The sequence below is a fragment of the Gymnogyps californianus genome, chromosome 28, assembly GCF_018139145.2.
Source record: "Gymnogyps californianus isolate 813 chromosome 28, ASM1813914v2, whole genome shotgun sequence".
Taxonomy (NCBI): Eukaryota; Metazoa; Chordata; class Aves; order Accipitriformes; family Cathartidae; genus Gymnogyps; species Gymnogyps californianus.
This window is the reverse complement of record NC_059498.1, coordinates 623470-641397: the sequence shown is the minus strand read 5'-3', so window position 1 is coordinate 641397 and position 17928 is coordinate 623470. Positions and strand designations below refer to the sequence as shown.

Here is a 17928-nt window from a genome sequence, read left to right as displayed (position 1 = left end):
TTCAGGAAGCAGTGCCTGAAAGAGGGCTCTTTGCAGTGTGTCCCAACCTCCAATGCCTCTAGGAGTGATGAAGGGTCCCCCTGTGTCCCCACCTAATTCCCCTCCAAAGCAATGGCTTTCTCCCTCGGCAGTCAGTATACAGATGAAAGACAACCTAAGGGACACAGGCAGGGTTGCAGCAGATTTTTAATGAGTCTAAAGAGGGAAATGGGATCACTCCAAGTGGAGGCCCCCATTGTGGGGAGGAGCAGGAGCAGCCAAGAATGTGTTTCCCTTTTCCTGTGGCAGAGTTCTCACAGGGCATCTGTTGACCTGCGCGGCAAAGGGAGACAGGCTAGCAGGTCCCTCCAGCTTCGTTGCTGGGGTCCTCACAGCAGGCTTTGACGCGAGCAGAAGACAACAAAGAAAAAAGAGAAAAAGGGTGAGTGGAAGACAGGAAAGGAAGACATTGGCCATGTTTTCAGAGAGCCCAGGTTGGCCCCTTCCAGACTTGCCCTTGCAAGGCAAGCCAGAGATGACCAGCTAGTCTGAAAACAATGCCCTGAGGTTTGATCCTTTGTCCAGCAGCATGTTCTGAGTTCCTGGGGGTCCTTATGCGAGGCCGTTGCCAGCATCTTTAGCAAGGGCGGCATCTGCTGCCACAGTAGCGGCTGCTGATGCAGGAGAGGTCACAGCACCCAGAGGTGATGGGCACTCCCTCACAGCTGAGGATGCTGTCAACGGCAGCGGAGGTGGAGGAGCCCACAACGGTGTTCTGCGGGAAGGAGCTGAGGATGGGGCCGGGCAGGGTCACCACCACGGGGGAGGGCTGGATGACGACGGTGGAGTTCTGGCACTGCCTGACACAGGGCTCATTGCAGCTGTTGGCCAGCGGGGTCGGGCCGCAGGGCTGGCAGGGCTGGCACTGGTTGTAGCAGGACATGTCTTGGATGCCTGAGGTGCACCTGGGAGAGAGGGCAGGGAGGAAGAAAAACATGGGGATGCGTGAGGAGCAGCCTGTCACCACACCATGAGGAAGCCAAAGAACATGCAGGGCCAGGAGATGGAGGCTGTGCAGAGATGTATGAGAGCTTCTTGGCCTTGTCCTGCCAGGGCCCAAAAGGAGCCACCAGCTCCTATGCAGCTACTGCCTAGCCCCTGAGTGCAGAAGCCACCTCAGTACAGTCCCAGCTTCCTTCCATGCCTAACCTTCTGCCCACTTCCCTCTCCCATGACAAGCAGCCCCATGATCTGGCACAGAACAAAGCCAGCGTCAGCTGAGAGGCCCATTGAAGTGACACCTCCTTTTTGAGAGAGCAGAGAAGGAGAAGGGGCTTGAGACTCACCTGACTGCCAAGGAGAAGGAGGCAAGAGAAGTGGATGAGAGAGCGAGGAGCTGGGCTGGCTTTTATCATGGACCTTTATGCCCCAGCCTGCCAGAGGCATCCCTTGTAGAGGTGATTATTTTCTGACAAGCTCATCTTGAATGCAAAACATCCCAGCTAATGCTATGGCTGTGTTTTGGCTTCCTCAATTGCTGTCTTTTCATTTCCTGCTTTATGCCAGGCACATTCCCCAGTGAAGGTGTCTTTTGTGTGACAGGATGAGAGGGCCAAGCATTTCCGGTGCAAAAGACGTCAGCGTGGGCAGAGAACTCATCTCACATGCTGGAAGAGTCCACTAAAGGACACTCAAGATAGACTAAACAACTGGCTTAGACAACACACAAACACACACACACACACACACATACCCCCTAGACCTCTAGTCATCTAGAGTTAATTGAGAAGACTCAAGACACCCAAAGAGAGGCTATCTACACTGTCCAGGGCCACCGCACAGGTCTTGGACTTGACAGAGTCATCTTCTGCAAGTCCTGTTTCCAGGGGTTCAGTGTGGCTGAGGGAAGATTCATCTGCACTCGGTGAGAGCAGGAGATGCAGCTGATGAGAGTAATGTGCCCAGCTTGAGCCCATTCACCCCCACAAAAGCCCTCTCCCTGTTATCTGTCTGTCCCTGAGTACCGTGGACATGGATATGGGCTTTAGGCATGGGATGGAGGTGCTTGTAGGCTCTCGTAGGACAGGCTGTGGGTTCACTTCTGATGGCACGATGAAGCAAGCCATGCACACGTGACCAGGTAGGCAGGCCCTGCTGTGAGCTTATGCTAGCTGGGGAGTTCAGAGGCCACCATTGGTCAACTGCAGGATCAGTGTCTCCAGAAAGATGATTTGTCCCATTTACCATGCCCGTCTGCTTTGGGATGGGATAAGTCCCATGTGTAAGCTGATGCCTTCACTGACTGTGTGAACACTACAACCCTGCCAGTTGTTTATTGCATGTGAACAACTACCAGCAGCTTTCACATCCTTGTTTCTTAGGGTGTAAATCAAGGGGTTCAGCAGGGGAGTAAGAGTGGTGTAAAGCACAGCCACCACTCTGTCTCGTGACCCTTTTGAGGTCACTTCCCATGAAGACACACAGGCCACAGAAACAGGCCATAGCACTGAAATGGGAAGCACAGGTTGAGCCAGCTCTGTGCCTGCCTTCTGCACAGCAGAGCTGCAGGATGGTTCTGGCTCTGCACTTGTAAGAAGTGAGGATGAAGAGGAAGCAGCCGAGGGTCACATCCCCAACACTGAAGATGATCTCGTCCTTGTTGGCAGAAGTGCCAGCACAAGCCATGGCCAGCAGGGCGGGCAGAACAGCGAAGAAGTGGCAGATGTGCCTGGGTAATGGGCAGATGTGCCAACGGTAAGCCAAATGGGAGGTGAGTATTGTATGCAGAGCAGGAGGCAGGGAACCGGCCAGTCCTGTCCCTGCCACCAGCCAGATGCACACAGCCTGATGCATGATGGCCCCAGAGCGCAGAGGGTTGCAGATAGCCAAGCAGTGGCCATAGGAGATGAGAGTGCAGAGGAAGCATTGGTCTCTGCCCAGCAGCTGGGAGGAGTACAGCTGGGCCATGCAGCGGTGGAAGGAGATGGGTATGTCCCCTGGCCTGAGGAAGCCCACCAGCACCTCTGGAAGGAAGACACTGGAGAAGAGAGACTGAAGCTTTTGGCCTTCAGTCATTCTGAGAGATGCCTCATGAGTCATAATTCCCTCTTGATGGAGGACATGGGTGTGGGGATTTCCATTCTTCCACTTCTACACTTTGGTCAAGACATCTGGATTGTCATGCAGGAAATAAGATATGGGGCTGTAGTGGCTGCCAAGAGACATTTCCACCGATCCAAAAGGGATGAGGTTTACATGTAAAAGAATCCTCTCCCCCCAGAATGGCAGCCAGTTCCTGAGCACAAACTCTCGGGGGGCACCAATGAAGCAGTCAAGAGTTCAGAGCCCACCTGCAGCTCTCTTGGGAAGTGCACCCAGTAACCTTGTCCTTGCTGATCTTCACGTTCTCCTGTATGCTCTGTATCAGAGCAATTTGATCTCCCTCAGACATACACCGTGTCACTGTCCCCATGTCTCTGCTGACTGCCCTCAGCTCCCACAGGCTTAGCTCCAATTTCCACCCTTGGCACATTCAGCAGCATGGGCGACTTTTCCCTGCTACTCCTGCCCATGTTGGCGGCTGTTGGCAGTGAGGCCTTCTGAGGTGACAAAGAAAGTTCAGGCTTTCTGGAAGAGACGGGGTAGGGAATATGTCCAAAGGAGACCTGGCCAGAGGGAAAGGGAAGGAGGCAAAGAGAGTGAGGCACCTGGAGAAAAGTCTCTCTGTGACATACCAGTAGGTGGATGAGAAGCCCCATTTCCACCTGGATGGGGTATGAAAGCTATGGTTTGGAATTGAGGTCTGTCCTTATGCTGGGCTTTACACAAAGACCTGTGAGAGGGTCTTGCAGGAAACACAGGACATCTGGGAGGGCAAACAATAAATAAGTTGCAATATGAGGTCACAAACTGTCTCTTTCCACACATTTTAAGTGACTGGCATTCTTCTTTACACCCACTTTACACCTGAAACTGCTCATGTGGCCAGTCTTTCCCTTTTCCTTCATGTTTGTAACTTCTCAGGCATCCTGAAAAGTGAATGCTACAACAGTGTTGCTGCAGGTGTTGCAGGGAGAACCTTCAAAGGCTGAGCTCAACATGGGGTTTTCCCCCAGAGCCTGGACTCAAAAGACCCAATTTTCTCTGGGGACAGGAGCCTTTCAGTGCCTTGAGGAACTCACACACCTGAGGAACTTCAGCAGAGGTCACTGTAAGGGCGTGTGGAAGGTGAGAGCTGCTGGTTCACTAAGGCTATCAGATCAAGTCCCTTTTCCTTTCAAAGGGAAGAAGAAGTAAAAGGGAAAGTGATAAACAAAGCACACAATGACACCAATCTCTGAGTAAGTGATAAGGGAGACAAGGAGGGAGACCAGAGCTCTGCAGCTGCTAATTGACGGGCCATTAGGAAACTGCAGGTGTAGCTTTGAAGTGGGTCAGCCTGAGCTTTGTAAGTGACAAGAAGTGAGAAGAGGAACATGAGGATTATGGATGTTTGAGGAGGGTCCTGCGGGACTAGGCTACACTTATTAAGGAATGCTTAGGGGAAGGGTCAAAGGTGGGGGAAAGAGAGGATTGGGGAGGAGCAAGGGGAGGCAATAGAGAGGAGGAAGGGTAAAAGGAAGTACCTGCACCTAAGCAGGGGCTGGTCAGTGCACTTGTTGGGATGAGCCCTGTGCCTGACCACTACAGTCCCCCCTGCCTTCTTAATAAATCCTTTCTTAACCTTTCTTCTGTGTAACTTCCCACGTGTGAGTGCCAGTAACTGGAGAGACTGGTGTGAAAGAGAGATCTGGGTGCCAGTAACTGGGCAACCAACCAATGGCCATAGGGATTGTAGGCCTGGGTGCCAGCAATGGGATGGACTGCGGGGTGTGCGGCAAGGTCTAAGTGCCAGCAACTGGAGAAGAGGCCTCTCGTCACAGAGGTCTCTGTGCCAGCAGCTGGAGGGACTGGAATGTCAACAAGCTCTGGGTGCCAGCAACTGGAGAAGGAGAAACATGTCACAGGGTGATATTACCAAGCCGTGGTAATGTTTGAGGGGTCCAAGAGTGTGGGGGTGATTGTGAGAGGAGGGCTGAGGACCCATGCTGGTATTTGAGAGATGCCTGACTGTGGGTGTGCTTGTGACTCCAGAGGGTGTGTGTGTGTGGGGGGTGTTTTCACTAGGGAACTGCATGTCACAGGCATCCTGGAGACAGTCTGGCAAAGGGCCACTCTGGATGGTGAAGAGACTGGAGCAACTCTCATGTGAAGAAGGTTGAGAGAGCTGGGACTGCTCAGTACGGAGAAGAGAAGTGTCAGGGGAGAGCTCATCAGTGGGTACAAATATTCAGAGAGAGGGTGTGAAGAAGGTAGAGCCAGGCTCTTCTCCATGGTGTCCACTGAGAGGACAAGAGGCAAGGGGCACAAAGTGAATCGCAGAAGATTCTATTTGATCATCAGGAATCCCTTTTTCACTGTGAGGGTGGGGAAGCACTGGCACAGGATGCCCAGAGAGGTTGTGGAGTCTCCATCCTTGGAGGCATTCAGAAGCTGTCTGGACATTGCCCAGGACATGTTGTGAGCAGAGACAGAAGCATCAAGCAAGGAGAGACTCCCAGGGTTGTGGCCCTGGGGTCAGCAAGGACGGTTGCATGTTGAGGACTATGGCTCGATTTCTCCTCTTAGCAGAAATGCAGAGATCCTCCTCTTCCTGTACATGTGTACAGGGTGCACAGGGCCCCCCGTCGTGCAGATGTTCAGAACGCCGTTGGCTGAGGGAGCCACAGATGTTGCTGCTGGAGGAGGGAGAAACCCAGGAGGAGCATTTCAGGCACAGGAAGAACAGATCATTTCTCTTCCCCGCTTCTTCCTTTGCTCCCCCAACAGAGTCGTTTCCGGCAGCTCTGTTATCTCGGGGCTGGGAGGTGGTTTTCTGACTCTCTCTCACTCAACAAACAGGCGGGTCGGACTCAGCATGCACCTTGGAAATCTCGTCCTCACTGTCTTCCTGGGGCAACTGCTGGGTAAGTCCTGCCTTTTCATCAACGCATACTTCTTCTTCTCGTCCTCAGAAAACTCTCACCAGCCTTATCAGGTCCATGCATAGAAATTATCTTGAATTACAGGAAAACACTGGGAAATGCCACCTCACATTTGTGGTTTTGTACTGGTTCTCTCAAGATGCTCTTACTGTTGGAAAGGAGAAGAGAAGAGAGAGGAACAGATGCTTCAGACCCCTTCTCCTACTTTTCTCTCCCCTTCAATCCATCTCTCTCTGCCTCTCTCTTCTCATCCACCTGTGGGCAGCATAGGAGATCTCAGCTGTCTCTGCAGCCTCAAATTTCTCCACTTCCAACACAAAGTAACAGATCCTGTCAAAGCTGCCACAGGGACATTCACTGTGCCGCCTGGCTGGGCCTCCTTGCATGGCTGCCATGGCCTCCAGTTTCCTCCTGGTTGTCAACTCAGCCAGGCCTCCCTCTTTCTAACATTCAGCTCAGCATTGTATGAGCTCAAGGACCTAGGAGCCCTCGGAGTTGACAGGGATGGGGAAGCAGGGTGAATCTTTTTGCCGTAGCTCCCTGGGCCCCTCAACCTGCGGGAGGGGTGCTGGTCCCAGCACACAAAGGTCAGGCATGACAGGCTGTTCCCTGGTCCTCTGGGCAGTCACAGACCAGGGAGGAGGAGCAGGGACACAGCACAGCTCTCCTCAGGGTCCACACTGTGCTGAGTGCTCTGAGCTCCTGCCCAAAACTACCCTCCCCCTGGCTGTCCCCAGGCCTCAGGATTTTCCTGCAGGACAAGGGACAGAGAGATTTCTCTGCCTGGGTTTTGCATCCACTCCTGGTTTGCTTCCCAGGGCCTTTCCCTGCAGAGCTGCTGACCTTCCCTTTCTTGCAGGCACCATGGGGCAGATCACCGTCACCCAGCAAGAAGGACAAGTCACAGTGAAGCAGGGAGACACCTTCCAAACAACCTGCTCATACCAGACCTCCTACTTTCAAGGCTTGCTCTGGTACCAGCAGAGGAAAGGCCAAGGTCCCCAGCTGCTCTCGTCTCAGGCAGCAGCTGGCCGCAAGCCGAGCGGCCGTCTCACCACGTCGCTGAACACCACAGGGAAATACAGCCTCCTGCAGCTGGAGGAAGTCGAGGTCTCTGACAGTGCCTTGTACCTCTGTGCTGTGCAAGACACTCTGGTGCAGGGAGCCTCCTTGGCTGTGCAAGAACCCAGGGGAGGGAGGGCATGTGGCTGTGCAAGGCTGAGCTTGGGGGAAGGGGCCCTCAGCTCTCTCCTGGCAGCGCTGCTTGCCCTGTGCACCCACAGCTCTGCAGGCCAAGATCCTGTGATGTAATGTTTTCTGTCCATCCCAGACACGAATTTATGCAGACACAATCTTAAATATTCCCATACCACACTAAAGGAAGGCGCAGTCTTCTTATTGCATGGAAAGCTCTGCTGTGTCGTAAAGTGCAAGCAGCACGCACATGAGCCATTGCATTTACCTATTAACAAGCTGTTCATTTTGACCACTATTAATAACCACAGGCACTTCCATCCTCCCCAACAGTAACTGGGTTTGTCTTGTCTTGAGACGGACACACCTTAAAACTGGCTCCATTGTGTTATTTCCCTCTTGAACTTCAGCCATGGCAGCTGATGTAAAGAGATGCTGTACCTTTTCCTTCTCCTATCTGCATGACTAACCATAACCCAAAACAAACACAGACAAAGAAAAGCTCGACCCAGGCAGCTCCCAGCATGGGGCATCCATGGGCCCTCATTGCCCTGTGCTCTCTGGGGAGACAGCCCCAGCCTCAGCCTCCTATCAGCAGGTGTCTCATCCACCCCACTGGTAGAAACAAAGAAGGCATGACAATCTCCCTGGTGGTCCTTGTGATCTCCTTCAGGGAGACCTGGGGGTCTGGAACCAGCCCCCCCCACCTCCTATGCAAGAAGCAATGCCGCAGCAGACGATTCTGTGTCTGCTACCAGCCCAGTTTCCTGCAGGCTGCAAATGCTGAGGTCTGCACACAGAAATGAGCTTGAACTAATGAAGTTGCTCCCAGGTTTCTTTGCTGGTAAATGCATTCTCTTCAAAAGCCAATCCCCCCCTCCCTCCGCCCGCTAAATAGCAGCTGAGAGGAAAAGGAGATTTTGTGTCAGTGTGTCAGCGTTTCACTTCACATGTCTGTGTTGAACTAGTTGCCTCCCCTCTCAGTAGCCTTTCCTCCCTCCCCTCTTGGGCTTTGCTTGTGAGGAGTTTGAAGATGTGCGGGGTCAGAGAGGGGGTCAAGTCTCTGCTGCCAAACCAACCCTTAAGCAAGGCCTTGGGCAGAGGCGTTTCAGTGGGCCCAGCTCTTTCCTGCACTAGTTCAGTAGGTCCCCTTCCACAGGGGGAAGACGCTGTCCAACCCCGCTGCGGGTAAAAGCAGTAATTTGGAAAGCTTCTGGCCACCCTTGGGACACTTAGGCAGCAGCCGCAGCCTCTCTTCCGGCTGTGCCTCTCTCCTGCTTCCCTCTCCCCTCAGCACAGGAAATTGTGCTAGCCTTCAAGGTCATCTTCTGCTGAGAGGCCTCCCAGCACAACTCCAGGCACACTAGGAGGAAGATCCGTCCCCAAGAGCTGCGCGGCTCATGGGGCTGCCAGCCTCCCACTGGCCTACTGCTGTGGTGCTCACTTGAGGACACCACTCATCAGGCTCCCCAACCACAGGACATGCTCCAGAGAGCATTTCTAGGGAGAGACAAAGCAAGGCAGGCCACTGGCTCTGGAGCAGCCTTCCTCAGCTTCTAGGAACAGTGCTGGAAAGGGGACCATAGCACAGTGTCCCACCTTCCCCTTCCTCTGGGAAAGGTGAAGGGTCCCCTTTTGCCTCCACTCTGATCGCCCTAGACCAACAGCTTGCTCAGGGAGCGCATGGGACAGTGTCCACAGAGGGAAGGACAACACAGGGAAACAGACCGGCAGAGGGAAAGGAGAGAGCAGAAGGAGGCAAAGGCACACGTGGGCCGTGCTTTCAGGCTACTCCCTTCCAGCCTTACTTTACAAGGAGAGCCGGTGATGCTCAATCTCTGAAAAAGAATGGCCAGGAGCTCCATCCTCCCTCCACGGTCTACTTCTGGGTTCCTGGGGGTACTTGTCTCGCTGTCACCAGCGGCTTTAGCGGGGGGGCACCTTCTGCCAGAGTAGCAGCTGGAAATGCAGGAGAGGTCACAGCACCCAGAGGTGATGGGCAGTCCATCACAGCTGAGGATGCTGCCAACAGCAGCGGAGGTGGAGGAGCCCACAACAGTGTTCTGCGGGAAGGAGCCAAGGATGGGGCCGGGCAGGGTCACCACCACGGGAGGGGTTTAATGGCAGTGGTTGTAGCAGGACATGTCTCAAAGTCGGAGGTGCACCTGGGAGAGAAGCAGAGCACAGGGATGGGTAAGGAAGCAGCCTTGCACCCCACAACAAAGACGACAAGCTACCTGCTGGGTGGCCAGGTGGAGGCTGTGCAGGGAGACAGCAGGGCTTCTTCCCCTTGGACCCAAGGGCTCTTAAAATAGCAGCCATGCCTAGAGAGGTTTCTGCCAAGCCTGTTGCACAGGAGCCACCTCAGTCAGTCCCTCACATCTCTCCAAGCCAAACACTCTTCCTCTTTCAATGTCCCATAAGAAGGAGCTCATAGCGATACCATAATCAAACTCTGTTTAGTGATTAAGTGTTGTCTGCCAAATAATGGGCTACCAAATAAAAGCATACATTGTCCTATTCAGTATATAAGAAGAACGATATATGGTAGAAACTAAGACTTAAGACAATTTGATGAAGGGCCCCTTTGTGTAAACTTTGTACAGATAGAGCAAGTAGGCTTGCATACCAGAGATGAGCAAGTCTGCATACCAAGGACAAGTAGGCCTACATACCAAAGTTTAGCAAGTAACAATATGTGATAAAAGGGCAAGATGTTCCTCAATATCAGTATTATACTCCCCGGCTCTGCTGACTGAATTACAAAATGAGCCAAACCTGGAGAAGTCCTTCGTAACTAGGGGAAAGGTAAAAGCGGCAGGGGGAAGCACGACCACCGACTCAATTCAAGACCCAAGAAACTTGCCCCCCCACACCCCTAAGGAGCATGCGTGCTAATCTACATCGCAAGCGGAGTTAATTTTAATACGACTGACCAGTAATGAATGAAATGTTTATCACTAGCCAATGAGTGTAAACTTAAGCGTGTTTTTACTAATTGTTACTAATTAAATAACTCGATATAAACCTTGTAATAATGGTATGCGGCATGCATGTTAGGTGGAGCAATCCCCCGTGCATCCGGTGCCATAATAAAGAATGCCTGCCTTCTAAAATGTCAAACTAAGTCTTAGAGGGTTATTCATTTGCAACCAAATTTATGGTATCAATAGGGCAGAGCGGGTATCACCTGAGATGGCCATTGAGGCAAGACCTCATCCTGGAGTAAGAGGAGGAGAAAGAGCTTCCCTCATGTGTTTCTCAATGCAGAAGGAGGCAAGAGAAATGGATGAAGGAGCGAGGAGTTGTACTTGCTTTCATAAGGGTCCTGCACTTGCCAAGGTCCACAAGCACCCTTTGTGGAGGTAATATTCTTCTGACACGCTCATCCCTTAATCAAAATGTCCCAGCTAATGACGTAGGCTGTGTTTTGATTTCCTGCAGCGCTATCTTTTCATTTTAACCTTTCTACCTTGCCCATTCATTCATGGAGTGCCGGGATGATGAGCCCAAGGATTTCCAGAGCAGAAACGCATCAGTGTGAGAAGTAGATGCAGACCAAGAGCAAGAGGGTTCCTGTGCAGGCAATTAATGTAAGACTGTGGCATTCTGGTGGGGTGTTTTTTTGTCCATGTTTGCAGGTGAATTAAGGAATGGAGTTTGGTGTAGCTTGAGGGTTTGCTTAACATGGCTGGGCCGCTTTTGGGCATGGGTATGGATTGGCAGGTGTTGCTGGGGAATTGTGTTGCTGGGGAATTGTGTCTTGTTGGTTGCATCTTGTGTGCTCTGGCTCTGTTGGCATGTGCCTTGTTATCTAGGGAACTATAGGATTGGTTACAGTAGATTGGAGTTTTGTGGCCAGACTGTTTGCTGGTCGGGGATTGGCTGCGGAATGTGTGGGATGACTAATGGGACTGTTATATAAGCTGACTGGGGTTTTACCTGGATGGAGATGCAATTTTGTAGGATGGCCCTTATGCTCTCCCTGCTAGCGAAAATAAAGGTGCTTTGGCTTACAGTCCGTCTGTGAGTCGGTTCCTTTGAATCAGTACACAAATGCACATGGGCCCTTGTATACATATAGCAGTGGAAGCACCCACGTTTGATCACATGTGAGCACACATGAAAACACATGTGCATGCACACCCAGTTACACAGGAACCCCTGTGGATGCACACACATTAACTCCCCTGGACATGCCATCACATGAATGTTCACACATGCCTATATGCACTTGCACACTCACACTTGCATGTAGATATATCCATAAGCTCATGCACAAACACAGACATATATGTGCTCATCTGCACACACATATGCCCATACACATACGCACACATGCACATTGACACCATGCACACTTACTTGCTCACCTGCAAAAACATGCGCATACACAAACACATGCACATACACACACAGAAATGCACTTGTTCACACACACACTGGCAGACACTCACTCTCACATGTGCAGTTGCAAATGCACACACAAATGCAGACAGACAGGCACAAATATGCCCTCAGGCACAGACACATGCATATGCACATGAGGAAGCACAGCCTCTCCCCACACTCTGAAAACCAGGACTCCACCGGCCAGCTCCCTGCCTCTGTGCCCCTGACAACTTTCAGCAAGTCCTTGAAAGCCCAGTGCCAAGAAGGGAAATCAAGTGCCGGCCATCCGTGGTGGATTTAATGACAGCAGAGGGCTTTTGTGGGTTGGACAGAAGTAGTTCAACCGGTTGTGTTCTCATTAGAGGAAAGAGAGAAGGCGTATTGGGGTCCAAGCTGCAGGGTCTTTTGGGGACATTCACCCTCTTCACATGCAAAGTCCGTGCATGAGGCACAAAGTCAAAGCTAGAGACAAGCCCTATTGCTGGAGCTCCAGGGGTTCCCCACCTAACAACTCAAAGTAATCCCAAAGTCTGACAAGATCCAGCCCACCCCTGCTGATCGCCGTAGGGCGGTTGTGGAGGTCTGGGCCCAGTTCCAGCTTCAATGCAGGGAGAGGTGCTGCCCTGAAATGCTCACAGGGCAGCAAAGGGTTGTGTGTCTGGGGTGAGCCAGATGGCCTGCAGCTGCAAATGCTGAGGCTGGGACACCAGAAAGGAAGCTGGCCTGATGAAGTTGCCTTATGATAAATACCCTCTCTTCAAAAGCCAAACTGATATTAATTAGCAAGTGGCATCAGGAGGAGATTTCAAACTGCCTGGGCCAAGCCCTGACATCTGTCAGTTAGTCTAGCTCCTTAGAGCTCTTGGAGCTGCACTGCTGAGAAGCCTGTCTCCGCATCTGCTTTTAGCACTGGAGCAGTCTCCAGAGCCACAGGAGTGGAGGCAGGAGGCTGGGCCCAGCACTGCACAGGCACCAGGAGGACAAGCCTTGTGCCCTGAGAGCCTCCCAGAAAGGCTGGCATTGTCCAAGGCTCCTCACCTGGCCTCGAAGGCTCCTATTCAGGTCCCCCCAACTGTGACCTGCCTCCCTTGGAAGGAGTCCAGCTCCTAGCTATGCTCTGCAAGCACAGCATCAGGAAGCAAGGTGCCAGCCAGGCGGGTTTGTTAGAAATCTTCTCAGAAAGCAGCTGCAGCATTGCTTAGGCTAGAGTCAGCTGCTGCTGTTGTTAGTCACTGGGCAGCCATAATAGATGTGTACCGCGTGTGTAAAAAGCAGGCCTGTGTCAGGATTTTCCATCATTGGCTGGTGAGCTCGGCAGGTGCTGCTCTGATGGACCGTTACTCCTTGTCTTGTCACTACAGGCCCTGGTAAAAAGTCTTTCTCCATCTTTCTTGCAAGCCCCCTTTATATATTGAAAGACCGCAATGAGGTCTCCCTGGAGCTTTCTCTTCCTCTGGCTGAACAACCCCAACTCTCTCAGCCTTTCTTCATAGGAGAGGTGTTCCAGCCTTCGGATCGTTTTCGTAGCCATCCCCTGGAGGGCCCACTTTAGCAGGACCATGTCTGTCTTTATTGGGGACCCCAGAACTGGGTGCAGTACTCCAGGCGGGGTCTCATGAGAGCAGAGTAGAGGGGGAGAATCACCTCCCTTGACCTGCTGGCCACGCTTCTTTGGCTGTAGCTCAGGCTGTAGCTCAGGCGTTCTGGGCAGCAAGCGCACATTGCTGACTCATGTCCAATTTTTCAACCACCGGTATCCCCAGGTCCTTCTCCGCAGGGCTGCTCTCAATCCCCAATCTGTTTTGTTACTGGGGATTGCCCCAGCCCGGGTGCAGGACCTTGCACTTGGTCTTGTTGAACTTCGTGAGGTTCCTATGGGCCCACTCCTCAAGCCTGTCAAGAGCCCTCTCGATGGCATCCCTTCCCTCAAGAGTACCAACTGCACCTCTCAGCTTGGTGTCATCTGCAAACTTGCTGAGGGTGCACTCAACCCCACTGTCTATGTTATTAATGAAGATATCAGATAATATTGGTCCCAGTACGGACAGGTGTATTGGGTTTGCGTGGCAAGGTTTGGGGGGGGGGGCGGGGCTACAGGGGTGGCTTCTGTGAGAAGATGCCAGAAGCTTCCCCTATGTCCGATAAAGTTAATGCCAGTGGGTTCCAAGACGGACCCGCCACTGGCCAAGGCCGAGCCAATCAGCAACAGTGGTAGCGCCTCTGTGATAACATATTTAAGAAAAGCAAAAGAAGTTACAGGGGAGTTGCAGTTGCAGCCAGAGAGAGTGAGAATATGTGAGAGGAACAACTCTGCAGACACCAAGGTCAGTGAAGAAGGAGGGGGAGGAGGTGCTCCAGGCGCCAGAGCAGAGATTCCCCTGCAGCGCATGGTGAAGACCATGGTGAGGCAGGCTGTCCCCCTGCAGCCCACGGAGGTCCACGGTGGAGCAGATATCCACCTGCAGCCTGTGGAGGACCCCATGCCGGAGCATGCTGTGCTCCGTGGGCATGTGGGCATGATGCCCGAAGGAGGCTGTGACCCCGTGGGAAGCCCGCGCTGGAGCAGGCTCCTGGCAGGACCTGCGGACCCATGGCCCCATGGAGAGAGGAGCCCACGCTGAAGCAGGTTTGCTGGCAGGACTTGTGACACCGTGGGGGACCCACACTGGAGCAGTCTGTTCCTGAAGGAGTGCACCCCGTGGATGGGACCCATGCTGGAGCAGTTCGTGAAGAACTGTAGCCCGTGGGAAGGACTCACGTTGGAGAAGTTCGTGAAGGACTGTCTCCCATGGGAGGGAATCCCACACTGGATCAGGGGAAGAGTGTGAGGAGTCCTCCCCCTGAGGAGGAAGGAGCGGCAGAAACAACGTGGGAAGAACTGATCCAAACCCCATTCACCGTCCCCCTGCGCCGCTCGGGGGGAGGAGGTAGAGAAAATCAGGAGTAAAGTTAAGCCTGGGAAGAAGGGAGGGGTGCGGGGAAGGTGTTTTAAGATTTGGTTTTATTTCTCATTATCCTGCTCTGATTTGACTAGTAATAAATTAAGCTAATTTTTCCCCAAGTCGAGTCTGTTTTGCCTGTGACGGTAATTGGTGAGTGATCTCCCTGTCCTTATCTCGACCCATGAGCCTTTCGATTTATTTTCTCTCTCCTGTCCAGTTGAGGAGGGGGAGTGATAGAGCTTTGGTGGGCTTTGGTGGGCACCTGGCATCCAGCCAGGGTCAACCCACCACAACAGCACAAGGGCTAAAGTATTTAAACTGAAAGAGGGTAGATTTAGGTTGGACATAAGGAAGAAATTTTTTACGATCAGGGTGCTAAGACACTGGAATGGGTTGCCCAGAGAAGTTGTGGATGCCCCATCATTGGAGGTGTTCAAGGTCAGGTTAGGTGGGGCTGTGGGCAAGCTGATCTAGTGAGAGATGTCCCTGCCCGTGGCAGGGGGGTTGGCCTAGAAGGTCTTTCAAGGTCCCTTCCAACCCAAACCATTCTATGGTTCTATGACTCTAGGGTTCTATGGTTCTATGACAGGCCCGGGCAGGCCCGACAGGGGGCGCTGCTGCTCTGCTCGCCGGGGCCACCTTGCCCCACCCAGCCCCTCCCAGGCCCCGGGACCCGGGGCGGTTCCCCTGCCGCCAGGCATTGTCATCAGCATCAGCACTGGCACTGGCATCAAGCATCGGCATCGGCATCGGGCTTCTCCCCTGCTTCTCCATCGCTTCCCCCCAGGGGATCTCTGCCGGTACTCGGAAGCCATCCCACAGAGTCAGGAGTTTGAGCTCAACACAGACAGGAGACAATGATGTAGAGGTGACTGAAACCTTCAGGCTTTCTCCATGGGTTCCAGACCTATGCTGGTAGGCTGTTGTAGAGGATTTCCCTCTGCACCAAATGCAGAGCCTTTTGGTGTGCAGGTGAAGGCCTGTAGCTGGGAGGGAAGCTTGGACACACCCTGTGTCGTGGTTTAACCCCAGCCAGCAACTAAGCACCACGCAGCCGCTTCCCCTTCCCCCTCCCAGTGGGGTGAGGAGGAGGGAAGAGGGGAAAAAAAAAAGTAAAACCCGTGGGTTGAGATAAGAACAGTTTAATAACTAAAGTAAAATATAATACTAACAATAGTAATAATGAAATATAATAATAATAATAGTAATGAAAAGGAATATAACAAAAAAGGAGGGGGAGGAAGGGAAAAAAAACCCAACCAAACAAACACAAAAAAAACCCCACGAGTGATGCACAATGCAATTGCTCACCACCTGCTGACCGATGCCCAGTTAGTTCCCGAGCCACGATACGCGCCGCCCGGCCAACTCCCCCCTGTTTATGTACTGGGCATGATGTTCCATGGTATGGAATACCCCTTTGGCTAGTTCAGGTCAGCTGCCCCGGCTCTGCTCCCTCCCAGCTTCTTGCACACCTGCTTGCTGGCAGAGCACGGGAAACTGAAAAGTCCTTGGCTGAAGATAAGCGCTACTTAGCAACAACTAAAACATCAGAGTGTTATCAACATCATTCTCACACTAAATCCAAAACACAGCACTGTACCAGCTACTAAGAAGAAAATTAACTCTGTCCCAGCCGAAACCAGGACACCCTGTAAAGACACATTTGCCAAGACCACTTCCCAGAGGCGGTCAGAAAGAGAATTGCTGGGTTGCCTAAGGGGTTGAATGTCTGAGGTTTGCTGAAGCTGAAAGCCGTCCACTGACCGGAGAGTTCTCTGTCCAGCTGTTCCCCAGGGAAGCCTGTATGGGTCTAGTAGCTCAAGCAACTCTTCAAAGTCCACGTTCTTGGGCTTCAAAAGCAGAGAGGGAAACCTGATTTCTACAATGGCAGAGGTCCCCTTCTTGAACTGGCAAAGGATCCCTTCTCCAGGCATTGCTTGGACGGGCTTGAAACAGGCCAGATTGCATGCTTGCCTCAGTGGCGGTGTCTTGGAGACCAGGGCAGCACAGGCAGCCAAGGATTCTCCATGTGGGTCCTTGAAGGGATGGATGGAGTCGGTCTGTAAAGCAGAGGGCAACATCATGCTGCAGGTTGTGGTTAGGCTGGGTCTGTGCCTCCCCAGCCTGTGCGCCAGTGAGGAAAAAGCTGTTGAGACATATATGGCTACGACTTTTTCAGCCAAGTCCAGGCCCAGGGACTTGGGACACAGGACTGGATCTTCAGCAGAAGTATCCTACCTGCCTCTCTTGCTCCTAGGCTTTCCTCAGCATCCACCAATGGTTCATGTTGGAGAGAACGGCTCTCGGCAGGAGACATGATTGCTCCTGTGATTTGTTCCCTGGCCAAGTTAGCCCAAGGAGGGAAAAATCCCTCTCTTGCCTTGCATCTAGCAATTGGCTGAACCTTGAGCCTGCAATATCACACTGTTCAGATACATGGATCAGCCTCTGGTAGCTTATACCTTGGTAGTGAGGTGGAGAATGAGCCCAGTGAGAGAGCTGCTGAAGTGATAGATAGATGGATAGGGAGCCAGGCAAAGCTGAAATACCTTCCTGGCTTTACAGATCCCGTGCAGAAGGAATTTGTGCTGCCGTTCCCACCAGAAGCAGCCATGCAGGTAGGACACAACAAAACAGGACTTTTCTCCAAAGGCCTGAGTGGAGAGCAGCCAGTCCTGCTGGGGACAGGCACCTTTCAGCTTCTTGCTGTAGCTTGGACCGTGTTGGAGGCAGAGGTTATAGGTCAGAGAGCTGGGAAGGCAGGGGATGCCTGGTGGCCAATGGCTGAAGGTGAGTCAGCCGTGTGCCCTTGTGGCAAAGCAGACCAGCTGCACTCTGAGCTGTCTCAGCAAAAGTGCAGCCAGCACACCCAGGGCAGTGAGCCTTCTCCTCTATTTGGCACTCGTGAGACCATGCCTGGGGTCCTGTGTTCAGTTTGGGGCTCCTTGGTGTGTAGGAAAGGTATGGACATGTGGGAGTGAGTCCAGCGGAAGCCCCCAAGGCACTCAGGGGGCTTGAGGACATGACACGCTGAGAGCCTGAGGGAATGGGGCCTGAGGAGAAGAAGGCTCAAGGGAGACCTTATGGGTGTCTACAACTACGTGCTCCGAGGATGTGGAAAAGATGGAGCCAGGCTCTTCTCAAAGTGCACAGTGGTAGGACAAGAGGCAACAGACACAATTTGGGAAATTTTATTCAGATATTAGAAAGCCTTTTTATTTTTCACTTGTTTTTGACCCTGAAAATCCTCAAGTACTGGAATGCACTGTCCACAGATGTTGTGCAGGCTCTGGCCTTGGCAATTTTCAAGACTTGATGGGCACAGCCCTGACCAGCCTGATCTGATGAGACCTGCTCTGAGCAGGGACTTGGAATGGGTGATCTGCAGAGGTCTT

General features: G+C 52.6%; 1 gene segment (V, D, J or C); it reads left to right on the top strand.

Moving 5' to 3' along the window:
- The first annotated feature begins 5935 nt into the window (after positions 1–5935).
- Positions 5936–7983, top strand: LOC127026670 (T cell receptor alpha variable 1-1-like). The segment is given in 3 exon segments: positions 5936–5984; positions 6862–7157; positions 7870–7983. Coding segments are annotated over 3 exon segments (459 nt in total).
- The last annotated feature ends 9945 nt before the right edge of the window (positions 7984–17928 follow it).